Source organism: Hyperolius riggenbachi, chromosome 2 (genome assembly GCF_040937935.1).
Source record: "Hyperolius riggenbachi isolate aHypRig1 chromosome 2, aHypRig1.pri, whole genome shotgun sequence".
In the NCBI taxonomy this organism is placed as follows: domain Eukaryota; kingdom Metazoa; phylum Chordata; class Amphibia; order Anura; family Hyperoliidae; genus Hyperolius; species Hyperolius riggenbachi.
The window spans coordinates 9,371,800-9,387,557 of NC_090647.1; the positions used below are offsets into that span (position 1 = coordinate 9,371,800).

Consider the following 15,758-nt stretch of genomic DNA (forward strand, 5'->3'; position numbering starts at 1 on the left):
GGGTGGGTGGGAATGTTGTGTATGGAGTGTAGTATTGTGGTACACATAGCATCTCTTGCCCTCCTCTCTGACACTCGCCCTCTTTCCTCACATATCACCTGGGGGAGGGGTGGGTGGGAATGTTGTGTATGGAGTATTGTGGTACACATAGCATCTCTTGCCCTCCTCTCTGACACTCGCCCTCTTTCCTCACATATCACCTGGGGGAGGGGTGGGTGGGAATGTTGTGTATGGAGTATTGTGGTACACATAGCATCTCTCGCCCTCCTCTCTGACACTCGCCCCCTTTCCTCACACATCACCTGGGGGAGGGGTGGGTGGGAATGTTGTGTATGGAGTGTAGTATTGTGGTACACATAGCATCTCTCGCCCTCCTCTCTGACACTCGCCCTCTTTCCTCACACATCACCTGGGGGAGGGGTGGGTGGGAATGTTGTGTATGGAGTGTAGTATTGTGGTACACATCGCATCTCTCGCCCTCCTCTCTGACACTCGCCCTCTTTCCTCACACATCACCTGGGGGAGGGGTGGGTGGGAATGTTGTGTATGGAGTATTGTGGTACACATAGCATCTCTCGCCCTCCTCTCTGACTCTCGCCCCCTTTCCTCACACATCACCTGGGGGAGGGGTGGGTGGGAATGTTGTGTATGGAGTATTGTGGTACACATAGCATCTCTCGCCCTCCTCTCTGACACTCGCCCCCTTTCCTAACACATCACCTGGGGGAGGGGTGGGTGGGAATGTTGTGTATGGAGTATTGTGGTACACATAGCATCTCTCGCCCTCCTCTCTGACACTCGCCCTCTTTCCTCACATATCACCTGGGGGAGGGGTGGGTGGGAATGTTGTGTATGGAGTATTGTGGTACACATAGCATCTCTCGCCCTCCTCTCTGACACTCGCCCCCTTTCCTAACACATCACCTGGGGGAGGGGTGGGTGGGAATGTTGTGTATGGAGTATTGTGGTACACATAGCATCTCTCGCCCTCCTCTCTGACACTCGCCCTCTCTCCTCACACATCACCTGGGGGAGGGTTTGGGTGGGAATGTTGTGTATGGAGTGTAGTATTGTGGTACACATAGCATCTCTCGCCCTCCTCTCTGACACTCGCCCCCTTTCCTAACACATCACCTGGGGGAGGGGTGGGTGGGAATGTTGTGTATGGAGTATTGTGGTACACATAGCATCTCTCGCCCTCCTCTCTGACACTCGCCCTCTCTCCTCACACATCACCTGGGGGAGGGTTTGGGTGGGAATGTTGTGTATGGAAGGTGCATATTGTCTTCCAGGGGTTTCCTGTATCTCCGATGGGATGGGATGTATCTTGTAGAGCTTCAGAGGGGAGACCGGCCCGGCTGGACATACCAGCTACAGGAAGTCCATGTTTGGTTGTCTCCATAACACCACAAAACAATCGAGGACAAAACTTGTCATTAGTATGAATAGGAGGAAGGCTTATATCAGCTTCTGGAGGAGTCGGGAAAGTGCTGGGTTATCTGATACCTTCTCTTGCCCAACTCAGCAGATTACAGCAACTGCTCCTCAGACTGTTCAAGTCTCGCCATCAGAGGCCATATTCACTGACGGCCACATACAGGCAGAGAACGGCCCAATCTGGAGAATGAACCAACTGATCGGAACTGAAAGCAGAGTACCACAATCTCTACTCACTGACCTTTGCAGAACCCTGCCCTGTATTCTGATAGAGAATGTTCTGTCTACAGTTCCCCCTCATAAGATGTAGGAGAAAATCAGAGAAGAGCAGATGAGGAGTGGTGGGAGGAGCAAGTGTAGAGAGGAGGAGTCAGTGTAGAGATATGTAGAGAGGAGCAGCAGATGAGGAGTGGTGGGAGGAGCCAGTGAAGAGATTTGCAGAGAGGAGCAGCAGATGAGTGGTGGGAGGAGCCAATGTGGGAATTTGCAGAGGAGCAGCACGTTAGGAGTGATGGGAGGAGCCAGTGTGGAGATTTGCAGAGAGGAGCAGCAGATGAGGAGTGGTGGGAGGAGTCAGTGTAGAGATTTGCAGAGGAGCAGCAGATGAGGAGTGGTGGGAGGAGCCAGTGTAGAGATTTGCAGAGAGGAGCAGCAGATGAGGAGTGGTGGGAGGAGCCAGTGTAGAGATTTGCAGAGAGGAGCAGCAGATGAGGAGTGGCGGGAGGGGGCAGTGTAGAGATTTGCAGGTAGGAGCAGCAGATGAGGAGTGGTGGGAGGAGTCAGTGTAGAGATTTGCAGAGGAGCAGCAGATGAGGAGTGGTGGGAGGAGCCAGTGTAGAGATTTGCAGAGAGGAGCAGCAGTTGAGGAGTGGTGGGAGGAGCCAGTGTAGAGATTTGCAGAGAGGAGCAGCAGATGAGGAGTGGCAGGAGGGGAAAGTGTAGAGATTTGCAGGGAGGAGCAGCAGATGAGGAGTGGTGGGAGGGGGCAGTGTAGAAATTTGCAGAGAGGAGCAGCAGATGAAGAGTGGTGGGAGGGGCAGTGTAGGGATTTGCGGGAGGAGCAGCACATGAGGAGTGGTGGGAGGAGCCAGTGTAGAGAGTTGCAGAGAGGAGCAGCAGATGAGGAGTGGTGAGAGGGACAGTGTAGAGATTTGCAAAGAGGAGCAGCAGATGAGGAGTGGTAGGAGAAGCCAGTGTAGAGATTTGCAGAGAGGAGCAGCAGGTGAGAAGTAGTGGAAGGAGCCAGTGCAGAGGTTTGTAGAGGGGCAGCAGATGAGGAGTGGTGGGAGGAGCAAGTGTAGAGATTTGCAGAGATCAGCAGCAGATGAGGAGTGGTGAGAGGGGCAGTGTAGGGATTTGCAGAGAGGAGCAGCAGATGAGGAGTGGTGGGAGGAGCCAGTGTAGGAATTTGCAGAGAAGCAGCAGATGAGTGGTGGGAGGAGCCAGTGTAGAGAATTGTAGAGAGAAGCAGCAGATGATCAGTGGTGGGAGGAGCCAGTCTAGAGATTTGCAGAGTAACAGCAGATGGAATGGTGGGAGGAGCCAGTGTGGAGATTTGCAGAAAGGACCAGAAGATGTGGTGGGAGGGGCCAGTTTAAATATTTCCAGAGAAGCCGCTGATAGAATTGGGAGGAGCCAGTGCAGAAATCTGCAGGGAGGAGCATCAGGGGAGTGGTGGGAGGAGCCAGTGTAGAAATTTGCCAGGAGCAGCAGCAGAGGAGGAGCCAGTGTAGCGATTTGCAGAGAGGAGTAGCAGGTAAGAAGTGGTGGGAGGAGCCAGTATTCAGATATACAGAGTGGAGCTCCATCCTGGCTGCCTTACCTTCAGAACTGCCAGATTTGCCCCTGCCACCCACCTTCCCCAACAAGCCACAGCCCCCCCACCTCACCCCATGTGACTTTCCAGAATGAGTCTATAACTCGCACTCTAAACACATCAGACATGTGCGAAAGTCCTTTATAGAAAAAGTGAGAAATGACAATTTCTGTAAACAACTGATAAATATCCATAACAGGAGGCGGCATGATGGGTAATATGGCGCCCTCTGCAGGTAGGTAGATGTCATAACACGTCACAGTCCGAAGATGACCCCCACAAGGAGGGCAGTGACAGTGATTGGTCCAGGGTAAATAGCGCCACCTCTCTACAGACAATGTCTCTGCTCCTCCAATCACATGGCCGGCGGCCATCTTATTCCCATGATGCTCGGAGCTGCAAGATCCCTGAGGTTACAGTACAGAGCTCAGATTGGCTGCATCTGTCCCGGAACAGGACGACCTGGAAATAGACAATAGAGTGTCAGGGGGAAATCTGGTTTATTCAAGTGTTTTGCAAAACAAAAACAAAAAAACATGCTCCAAATGAAGTAACGAGTAACAAAACCCACATCTACAATAAGAAGCAATAACTCTATTAACTGCTGACTGCAGGTATAACAGGAAAGATTCAGAAAACAGAAGAAGTCTAAAGCTAAACTGTGAAGTATGGTGGTGAATTCTTCTATCTCTCAGGGATCTGGTGGTGAGATCTCTGTGCACCTGAGTTCCCAGCTCTGCACACCTGCTGCACCCATTACCAGAGGCTCCTCCCCCTGCTGGATCCTTCTATCTGGTGGTGAGATCTCTGTGCACCTGAGTTCCCAGCTCTGCACACCTGCTGCACCCATTACCAGAGGCTCCTCCCCCCTGCTGGATTCTCCTATCTCTCAGGGACTCTGGTGGTGAGATCTCTGTGCACCTGAGTTCCCAGCTCTGTACACCTGCTGCACCCATTACCAGAGGCTCCTCCTCCTGCTGAATTCTCCTATCTCTCAGGGGCTCTGGTGGTGAGATCTCTGTGCACCTGAGTTCCCAGCTCTGCACACCTGCTGCACCCATTACCAGAGGCTCCTCCCCTGCTGGATTCTTCTATCTCTCAGGGGATCTGGTGGTGAGATTTCTGTGCCCCTGAGTTCCCAGCTCTGCACACCTGCTGCACCCATTACCAGAGGCTCCTCCCCTTGCTGGATTCTCCTATCTCTCAGGGATCTGGTGGTGAGATCTCTGTGCACCTGAGTTCCTAGCTCTGCACACCTGCAGCTCCCATTACCAGAGGCTCCTCCCCTTGCTGGATTCTTCTATCTCTCAGGGGATCTGGTGGTGAGATTTCTGTGCCCCTGAGTTCCTAGCTCTGCACACCTGCTGCACCCATTACCAGAGGCTCCTCCCTCTGCTGGATTCTCCTATCTCTCAGGGATCTGGTGGTGAGATCTCTGTGCACCTGAGTTCCCAGCTCTGCACACCTGCTGCACCCATTACCAGAGGCTCCTCCCCCTGCTGGATTCCTCTATATCTCAGGGGCTCTGGTGGTGAGATCTCTGTGCACCTGAGTTTCCGGCTCTGCACACCTGCTGCATCCATTACCAGAGGCTCCTCCCCTTGCTGGATTCTTCTATCTTTCAGGGGATCTGGTGGTGAGATCTCTGTGCACCTGAGTTCCCAGCTCTGCACACCTGCTGCATCCATTACCAGAGGCTCCTCCCCCTGCTGGATTCTCCTATCTCTCAGGCACTCTAGTGGTGAGATCTCTGTGCACCTGAGTTCCCAGCTCTGCACACCTGCTGCTCTCATTACCAGAGGCTCCTCCCCCTGCTGGATTCCTCGATCTCTCAGGGATCTGGTGGTGAGATCTCTGTGCACCTGAGTTCCCAGCTCTGCACACCTGCTGCACCCATTACCAGAGGCTCCTCCCCTTGCTGGATTCTTCTATCTCTCAGGGGATCTGGTGGTGAGATTTCTGTGCCCCTGAGTTCCCAGCTCTGCACACCTGCTGCACCCATTACCAGAGGCTCCTCCCCCTGCTGGATTCTATCTCTCAGGGGATCTGGTGGTGAGATCTCTGTGCACCTGAGTTCCCAGCTCTGCACACCTGCTGCACCCATTACCAGAGGCTCCTCCCCCTGCTGGATTCTCCTATCTCTCAGGGGATCTGGTGGTGAGATCTCTGTGCACCTGAGTTCCCAGCTCTGCACACCTGCTGCACCCATTACCAGAGGCTCCTCCCCTTGCTGGATTCTCCTATCTCTCAGGGATCTGGTGGTGAGATCTCTGTGCACCTGAGTTCCCAGCTCTGCACACCTGCTGCACCCATTACCAGAGGCTCCTCCCCCTGCTGGATTCTCCTATCTCTCAGGGGCTCTGGTGGTGAGATCTCTGTGCACCTGAGTTCCCAGCTCTGCACACCTGCTGCACCCATTACCAGAGGCTCCTCCCCCCTGCTGGATTCTCCTATATCTCAGGGATCTGGTGGTGAGATCTCTGTGCACCTGAGTTCCCAGCTCTGCACACCTGCTGCACCCATTACCAGAGGCTCCTCCCCCTGCTGAATTCTCCTATCTCTCAGGGGCTCTGGTGGTGAGATCTCTGTGCACCTGAGTTCCTAGCTCTGCACACCTGCTGCACCCATTACCAGAGGCTCCTCCCCCTGCTGAATTCTCCTATCTCTCAGGGGCTCTGGTGGTGAGATCTCTGTGCACCTGAGTTCCCAGCTCTGCACACCTGCTGCACCCATTACCAGAGGCTCCTCCCCCCTGCTGGATTCTCCTATATCTCAGGGATCTGGTGGTGAGATCTCTGTGCACCTGAGTTCCCAGCTCTGCCCACCTGCTGCACCCATTACCAGAGGCTCCTCCCCCTGCTGAATTCTCCTATCTCTCAGGGGCTCTGGTGGTGAGATCTCTGTGCACCTGAGTTCCTAGCTCTGCACACCTGCAGCTCCCATTACCAGAGGCTCCTCCCCCTGCTGGATTCTCCTATCTCTCAGGGGATCTGGTGGTGAGATCTCTGTGCACCTGAGTTCCCAGCTCTGCCCACCTGCTGCACCCATTACCAGAGGCTCCTCCCCCTGCTGGATTCTTCTATCTCTCAGGGATCTGGTGGTGAGATCTCTGTGCACCTGAGTTCCCAGCTCTGCCCACCTGCTGCACCCATTACCAGAGGCTCCTCCCCCTGCTGGATTCTATCTCTCAGGGGATCTGGTGGTGAGATCTCTGTGCACTTGAGTTCCCAGCTCTGCACACCTGCTGCACCCATTACCAGAGGCTCCTCCCCCTGCTGGATTCTCCTATCTCTCAGGGATCTGGTGGTGAGATCTCTGTGCTTCTGAGTTCCCAGCTCTGCACACCTGTTGCACTCATTACCAGAGGCTCCTCCCCCTGCTGGATTATATCTCTCAGGGGATCTGGTGGTGAGATCTCTGTGCACCTGAGTTCCCAGCTCTGCCCACCTGCTGCACCCATTACCAGAGGCTCCTCCCCCTGCTGGATTCTATCTCTCAGGGGATCTGGTGGTGAGATCTCTGTGCACCTGAGTTCCCAGCTCTGCACACCTGCTGTACCCATTACCAGAGGCTCCTCCCCCAGCTGGATTCTCCTATCTCTCAGGGACTCTGGTGGTGAGATCTCTGTGCACCTGAGTTCCCAGCTCTGCACACCTGCTGCACCCATTACCAGAGGCTCCTCCCCTTGCTGGATTCTCCTATCTCTCAGGGATCTGGTGGTGAGATCTCTGTGCACCTGAGTTCCCAGCTCTGCACACCTGCTGCACCCATTACCAGAGGCTCCTCCCCCCTGCTGGATTCTCCTATCTCTCAGGGGCTCTGGTGGTGAGATCTCTGTGCACCTGAGTTCCCAGCTCTGCACACCTACTGCACCCACTACCAGAGGCTCCTCCCCCTGCTGGATTCTTCTATCTCTCAGGGGATCTGGTGGTGAGATTTCTGTGCCCCTGAGTTCCCAGCTCTGCACACCTGCTGTACCCATTACCAGAGGCTCCTCCCCCAGCTGGATTCTCCTATCTCTCAGGGGCTCTGGTGGAGAGATCTCTGTGCACCTGAGTTCCCAGCTCTGCACACCTGCTGCACCCATTACCAGAGGCTCCTCCCCCTGCTGGATTCTTCTATCTCTCAGGGATCTGGTGGTGAGATCTCTGTGCACCTGAGTTCCCAGCTCTGCACACCTGCTGCACCCATTACCAGAGGCTCCTCCCCCTGCTGGATTCTCCTATCTCTCAGCCACTCTGGTGGTGAGATCTCTGTGCACCTGAGTTCCCAGCCCTGCACACCTGCTGAATGCATTAGCAGGCCTACCTGCTGGGATTATTGGCAGTGAGCAGTAGTTAGACAATTTCTGTACCAGGGACACTGACAGCAATATAACACAGATTGGGAGGAGGAGATTTGCTAGGAGGGTTTATGGCTATCTGTGCCTCGCTGATAACATTCCCATCAGTTCCTCCTGAGGACACAACAGGCAGGAAGTCTGAATCTCTGCAGCAGGGCTATAGACAGAAACAGTAGCTTCAACTCCACCAAGATGTGAACAAATGAAAAGACTGAGTTCATGTTTACTTTCAAAAGCAGATAATGTGGAAGTCAAGCCAAAGACTGTACTATATTCATATCTTTAATTAGAACCGCCGTTAATATTTTATTGCCATTCATGACTTGTGGCCAATGGTCCCCTGTATATCCTGTCTGCTGTATTTCCTGTTCCCTGCCCTGTATGTTCTGTCTACTATATTTCCTGTCCCCTGTATGTCCTGTCTACTATATTTCCTGTCCCCTGTATTTCCTGCCCCCATCTTTCCTGTTCCCTGTACATGTATCTACTGTTCCCTGTATTTGCTGTCCCCTGTATTTTCTGCACCCTGTATTTCCTGTCCCCTGTACCTCCTATCCTCTGTATTTTCTGTCCACTTTATTTCCTGCTCCCTGTATTTCCTGTCCCCCGTATTTCCTGCTCCCTGTATTTCCTGTCCCCTGTATTTCCTGTCCCCCGTATTTCCTGCTCCCTGTATTTCCTGTCCCCCGCATTTCCTGCTCCCTGTATTTCCTGTCCCCCGTATTTCCTGCTCCCTGTATTTCCTGTCCCCCGTATTTCCTGCTCCCTGTATTTCCTGTCCCCTGTATTTCTGAGTGACTTGAACATCAGGAAGTGAATGAAATCTCAGTGAGGGCAGAAATGGCAGAAACCTCACATATCCTCCCCTGCTCAGGAGTCTCTATCGCCCTCTGTGTCCCCATGGAGAGGTTTTACCTCACGTCTTGCTCCTGGTGACCAGGGAGAGAGGAGGCTTTCCTCCAAACTCAACGGCAACTCACTCTGTCCAAAACTAGCATTAGGAGGTTCCACTAAGGGAATCCAAAGGTGAGAGGTGTATGGAGGTGCCATATTTATTTCCTGTTAAACAATTACAGATGCCTGGCAGTCCTGCTGATCTCTTTGGCTGCAGTAGTGGCTGAATCACACACCTGAAACAAGCATGCAGCTAACCCAGTCTGACTTCAGTCACTTGATCTTCATGCTTGTTCAGAGTCTACAGCTAAATGTATTAGAAGCAGGGCTATGGAGTCGGTACAAAAATCTTCCGACTCCAACTCCGACTCCTCAGTTTATGAAACCACCAACTCAGACTCCAACTCCGGGTACCCAAAATGGCCCCGACTTCGACTCCTCGACTCCGTACTCTAATACTTAACAGGACTGTGGATTTTAAACAAAAATCATCCGACTCCTCAGTTTATGAAATAAACGACTCCGACTCCAACTCCGGGTGCCCAAAATTGCCCCGACTCCTCGACTCCGACTCCACAGCCCTGATTAGAAGCAGTTCATCTGCAGGACTGCCAGGTAATCTGCATTGTTAAAAGGAAATAAATATGGTAGCCTCCATATGACATTCACCTCGAGTTGCCTTTTAGTTTCTATGTGCCTGAGGGGGGCATCAATCTACAAACGAGCACCTGAGAACAGACATGAAACACGACCACTAGTACCCACCTCACAGTGGAGTTTCTTTTCTGTAGTTAAACCCACATGTGCGGCCCTCAAACTGCAGCTTAATGGCCTGCTTGAGGTGGAGCTGGGGGTCCATGGTGGTGATGGAGATGACTGGAGAGCCTTCTTGGCTTGGTGAAGAAGTCTGGTCACCAGTCTTATGTGGGGAGAACTGGGGGGGTTCCTTAGTGATTTTACTTGGTGAAGACACCCCATGGGATAGTCTCTTAGGAGAGTAAGTAAACTCCACAGGCATTTTGGCAACATAGTCACAACGCTGAGGGGAGGAGACGGGGCTCTGAGTCTTTTTCAGAAGATAAGCAGGTTCCACAGTTTTCTTGGATGGGGAGAAAGGAGCAGGACATTTTTGCACTGGTGTCCCAATGATTTGAGGTGAGGTCACAGGTTTACCAGTTTTTATTGGGGATTGCACCCTTTTTTTGGCTTTCTCTGCAGAGTCCAGGCTCTTTTTGTGGTTCAGGTCCCTTTCTGTGCCAGGTTGGCTGGAGTATCCGGAGCTGCTGGTCTTATTTTGGCTGTCACCATAGTCTGGTGTCCTGCTATATGAAGGAATGGGATTGGCAGTCCTGTCCTCGTGGCGGGCGTTATCTCCCGCCTTGTAACGTGAATAGGTGGGACTTGTGTATTTGGGGTTGGTAAGTATTCCGTTCCTCTTTAGCTCATGGTCGGGAGAGTTTGGGTTTGAAGAATGAGGAGTCATCACCTCCAGTGTATCCAGTTCATGATGTGGGCTGGGGCTATGACTCAGCGCAGACAGAGCCAGCATTGGTGTGGGACTGGAACCAGAAGCAGGTTGGATGCTGAGGACACCAGTGAGGACCATGGCTTGGCGAGAGCGTGAACGAGGAAGAGAGTGTTGCTGTACCTGTTGAGTGAATGTCAGGCTATCTGCTGGCACAGTGGCCTGGGAATGGTAGGTGGATGAGGTTAGTATGGACCCCTTTGAACTCTTCAGAGAGTTTTCCAGTGATTGGCTACCAGTGGAGACAGGAGAGAGGGTAGACCAGCTACCCCTGGTGCCTTCCACCATCTCTTTACGAACCGTGTCTTTCTCGGGAGGCCTTCCCATTATGCCATGGTATGGTGGAACGCCGTGTTTCTCCATAAGATTCACAATGGCAATGTGACCGCCTTTTGCTGCAACTCTTATTGGAGTCCGCCCATAGTGGTCGGCATGAAAGGGGCTGGCCTTTCCCTCCTCCAACAGTACTCTGGCTAGTTCTTCATGCCCCTCCTGGGCAGCGATACAGAGAGGAGTGGCTCCCTGTGAGCACTGAGCATCGACGTATGCCCCATTCTCTAAAAGAAGGTGGGCGATGTTGACATGGCCTCTCCATGCAGCACAGTGTAACGGGGTCCTCTTCTCCTTGTCAAAAGCATTGCAATTCGATTTACCCTTCAGAAGAAGAGTCCGGGCCACTTCCCCATCTCCTTGCCAGCAGGAGGCATGTAAGGCCGTGCGTTCATCGGGGTCTCGCCCCTCGGGGTCGGCTCCGTGCTCTAGCAGAATCTCCACCATGTCAGTCAGTCCTTGCAGGGCAAGCAGGTAGAGCAGTGGTTTTCCTTGACTTGACGTAATATCAGGGTTTGCACCTTTTTTCAGTAGTAGTTTGGCTGTGGCCCTGTGGCCCCCAAGTGCGGCATAGCATAATGCGGTCATGCCATCCCTACCCTGCTGCTCTATGGGGGAGCCGCGATTTATCAGTAACTCCACACAGCCAGTGTGCCCCTCTTGTGCTGCCAGGAGGAGAGAGGTGTACCCCTCATTGTCTCTGATGCCCAACTTAGCTCCACCTTCTATGAGTGTACGACAGACATTCCTCCGACCCTCACAGGCTGCCCAGTGCAGTGCCGTCCACCCCAGGAGGTCCTGGTGATTCTCATTAAGCCCCCTATCCAGTAACACCCTACAGGCCTCCTCTCCTCCAGGGGCAGCAGCTGCTAGCACAAGTGCTGACCTTCTTTCTGAGTCTCTTACATCGGTGGAGGCCCCCCACAGAAGCAGGACTCTGATGGTTTCAGCATGGCCTCCCGATGCAGCTGCCAGAAGTGGTGTCATCTGACCTTTGCCAGATGTGTCTGGGTGGGCACCGGCCTCGAGAAGAAGTTCTGCCACTTCTTCTTTCCCCTCATAAGCGGCTACTAGTAGCGGCATGATGCCCTCCTTATCTCCCAGTTCCGGATTGGCACCGTGTTCCAGCAGCAGAGATACCATTTCTGGATAGGCACGTCCAGTGGGGACACACAGACAGGCTACGGCAAGGGCAGTGCGGCCTTCTGAATCACACTTATTCACATCAGCTCCAGATTCCAGCAAGAGTCTAGCCACGCCACGGTGACCCATGTAGGCTGCAGCCATAAGAGGAGTGCGGCCTTCCATGTCAGCATGGTCTACTGCCGCTCCAGCTCTGAGCAGGGCTTTTACGGGGCCCTCATGTCCACCCCAAGCTGCTGCTCTCAGGGCAGTACGTCCATCGGGGCCAGAGACATCAGGCAGAGCTCCTGCAGCAAGAAGGGCTTCTACTACGTCCGTGTGGCCTCCCCAAGCAGCAGATCTTAGTGGGGTCCACCCCCGACCATCGGTGTGATCGTAGCGGGCATTGTGTTGGAGGAGGAACTCTACCACCGAGAGGTGGCCACGGTGAGCTGCCAGTGCTAGAGGCGTTTGCCCATCATCATCTATGGCCTCGAGATTAGCTCCTCTGGAAATCATGAGGGTCACTGCTTCTAAATTGCCAGCGTGGGCCGCAGCAGCCAGCAGGGTACGCCCAGCCCGGTCCCTTTTGTTCAAACTTCCACCACCGTCCAAAAGCATTTCAACAGAGCCTCCTCGTTCCAGTGTCCTTCTCAAAGCTCCAGAGTCCTCCACAACTGAAATGTCATCTACCGTAGCCCTGGCCAGGATAAGTAGCTGCAGAGCATCTAGCTCTAGAGGAATGTCAGAGGCCAGGCAACTAGATACAGGCACCCCCATCCACAATAGCCACAGAGCCAAATGGGGAGGCGCAAGTCCTCGGAGGTCAGAGAGCAAGAGGTGTCTGGCTAACTGGTGTACCTCGGCCGGTGAAAGGTTGGGTGCTTGTGTGGATAAGCTCATGGCCAGCATGCTGTGACCCTCAGCAACGCTGCAGAGATACTTCTGAGTGCAATATTTCACATCCAGCAGCCACTCCGAGAAACTATGGTGGAAGAGCACCAGTAGGTTTTGGTGGCCGCCTGCTGGGCGAAGCAGTGAGGAAATGGACTCCAGGACCTTGTTGAAATCTTCGGAGCTCCAGCCTTTCATTTGTTTGGTCCACACAGCTTTGTGCAGCTGCAGTGGGGAGAGCGGGGAGGGAGAGGCCAGGATGGCGTTCAGCAAGGTTTGCACCTGGCAGAACTGGCGTCCGGAGAACAAGCGCTGGCAAAGCCACAGGTAGAGCCCATTCAGCGTGCCGGGGATGTGCCGTATCTCTCGGAGAAGGATGGAGCCCTCCGACACCCCATCTAGCACCCGCTCTAGGTAGAGAAAGCAGCCGTTGCTCTTAATGTGGAGTTGGTTCAGCATCTCGGCCGTGTCCAGGGTTAGGTGTTGCCGGAGAGTCTCCTGGCTATCCAGCCGGCACAGGATGTACTGCTGGACGTCCCGTACGATGTGAGCTTTCCGGAGATCATCCAGGCACAATCGGCGGAATCCTGCAAAGATAAGAGGAGGTGATCAACTCACAGGAGAATCCGGAGTCTTCTACACTCATTCTCACACAGGGCAGTAAACTAACCCGAGTCTTCTACACTCATTCTCACAAAGGGCAGTACACTAACCCGTGTATGCTACACTCATTCTCACACAGGGCAGTACACTAACCTGACTCTTCTACACTCATTCTCACACAGGGCAGTACACTAACCTGAGTCTTCTACACTCATTCTCACACAGGGCAGTACACTAACCCGTGTATGCTACACTCATTCTCACACAGGGCAGTACACTAACCTGAGTCTTCTACACTTATTCTTACACAGGGCAGTACACTAACCCGAGTCTTCTACACTCATTCTTACACAGGGCAGTACACTAACCCGTGTCTTCTACACTCATTCTTACACAGGGCAGTACACTAACCTGAGTCTTCTACACTCATTCTCACACAGGGCAGTACACTAACCCGAGTCTTCTACACTCATTCTCACACAGGGCAGTACACTAACCCGAGTCTTCTACACTCATTCTTACACAGGGCAGTACACTAACCCGAGTCTTCTACACTCATTCTCACACAGGGAAGTACACTAACCTGAGTCTTCTACACTCATTCTCACACAGGGCAGTACACTAACCCGTGTATGCTACACTTATTCTTACACAGGGCAGTACACTAACCCGAGTCTTCTACACTCATTCTTACACAGGGCAGTACACTAACCCGAGTCTTCTACACTCATTTTTACACAGGGCAGTACACTAACCCGAGTCTTCTACACTCATTCTCACACAGGGCAGTACACTAACCCGAGTCTTCTACACTCATTCTTACACAGGGCAGTACACTAACCCGAGGCTTCTACACTCATTCTCACACAGGGCAGTACACTAACCCGAGTCTTCTACACTCATTCTTACACAGGGCAGTACACTAACCCGAGTCTTCTACACTCATTCTTACACAGGGCAGTAAACTAACCTGAGTCTTCTACACTCATTCTCACACAGGGCAGTACACTAACCCGAGTCTTCTACACTCATTCTCACACAGGGCAGTACACTAACCCGAGTCTTCTACACTCATTCTTACACAGGGCAGTACACTAACCCGAGTGTTCTACACTCATTCTTACACAGGGCAGTACACTAACCCGAGTCTTCTACACTCATTCTCACACAGGGCAGTACACTAACCCGAGTCTTCTACACTCATTCTTACACAGGGCAGTACACTAACCCAAGTCTTCTACACTCATTCTCACACAGGGCAGTACACTAACCCGAGTCTTCTACACTCATTCTTACACAGGGCAGTACACTAACCCGAGGCTTCTACACTCATTCTCACACAGGGCAGTACACTAACCCGTGTATGCTACACTCATTCTTACACAGGGCAGTACACTAACCCGAGTCTTCTACACTCATTCTTACACAGGGAAGTACACTAACCTGAGTCTTCTACACTCATTCTTACACAGGGCAGTACACTAACCCGTATATGCTACACTCATTCTCACACAGGGCAGTACACTAACCCGAGTCTTCTACACTCATTCTTACACAGGGCAGTACACTAACCCGAGGCTTCTACACTCATTCTTACACAGGGCAGTAAACTAACCTGAGTCTTCTACACTCATTCTCACACAGGGCAGTACACTAACCCGAGTCTTCTACACTCATTCTCACACAGGGCAGTACACTAACCTGAGTCTTCTACACTCATTCTCACACAGGGCAGTACACTAACCCGAGGCTTCTACACTCATTCTCACACAGGGCAGTACACTAACCCGAGGCTTCTACACTCATTCTTACACAGGGCAGTACACTAACCCGTATATGCTACACTCATTCTCACACAGGGCAGTACACTAACCCGAGTCTTCTACACTCATTCTTACACAGGGCAGTACACTAACCCGAGGCTTCTACACTCATTCTCACACAGGGCAGTACACTAACCCGTGTATGCTACACTCATTCTTACACAGGGCAGTACACTAACCCGAGTCTTCTACACTCATTCTTACACAGGGCAGTACACTAACCCGAGTCTTCTCCACTCATTCTTACACAGGGCAGTACACTAACCCGTATATGCTACACTCATTCTCACACAGGGCAGTACACTAACCCGAGTCTTCTACACTCATTCTTACACAGGGCAGTACACTAACCCGAGGCTTCTACACTCATTCTCACACAGGGCAGTACACTAACCCGAGTCTTCTACACTCATTCTTAGGCCCGGTTCACATTAGCGGTGGCCATCCGGAATCGCCGTGCCGGAGCCGGACCGCTTGCAGAACGGACGGAACGGACGCACGGCAATAGCAATGAAAGCCTATGCGTCCGTTCACATGCGTCCGTTCTGCCGGACCGGATCCGGACTCCGGCGTCCGTTCCAACATGCGCTATTTTTTGGTCCGGCTCCTCCGGCAGCCGTATCCGGGGCGGAGCCGGACTGCACCATCCGGCCAATACAAAGTAATGAGAACCGGAGAGCGCACAACACACTGGCTACAAAAACCGGACGTTCTACCCCACTTCCTATGCATTTTGGATGGGGACCACATGGAGTTCACAGAGTGGGGCAGCAGCGATTTCATGCTGGAGCTCTAGGCAGCAACATGTCTGATATAAGTTTGATAACGAGGAGGCGAACAACAGAGAATTCCCAGGTATACGAAAAATGCCTGGATCCATGGTCCCAACAGCAGTCTCTGTATCCACGGATGGTCTCCACACGTCCACCTGTCTCCAACAATGACCCCAGACCCTTCTGCTGACCTCCCAGA

At 52.8% G+C, this 15,758-nt stretch overlaps 1 protein-coding gene across 1 annotated transcript in view; it reads right to left on the reverse strand.

The window, feature by feature from the left end:
• Positions 1-3,378: 3,378 nt before the first annotated feature.
• LOC137545347 (ankyrin repeat domain-containing protein 50-like) overlaps positions 3,379-15,758 on the reverse strand; it is a 40,552-nt gene continuing 28,172 nt past the window's right edge. Inside the window, exons 4-5 of the mRNA XM_068266474.1 lie at positions 9,255-12,947; positions 3,379-3,715 (exon numbers count right to left, since the gene is read on the reverse strand). Coding sequence (XP_068122575.1) covers positions 9,256-12,947 — 3,692 coding nt within the window. The 3' untranslated portion in view covers positions 3,379-3,715; position 9,255. The remainder of the gene's footprint in view (positions 3,716-9,254; positions 12,948-15,758) is intronic.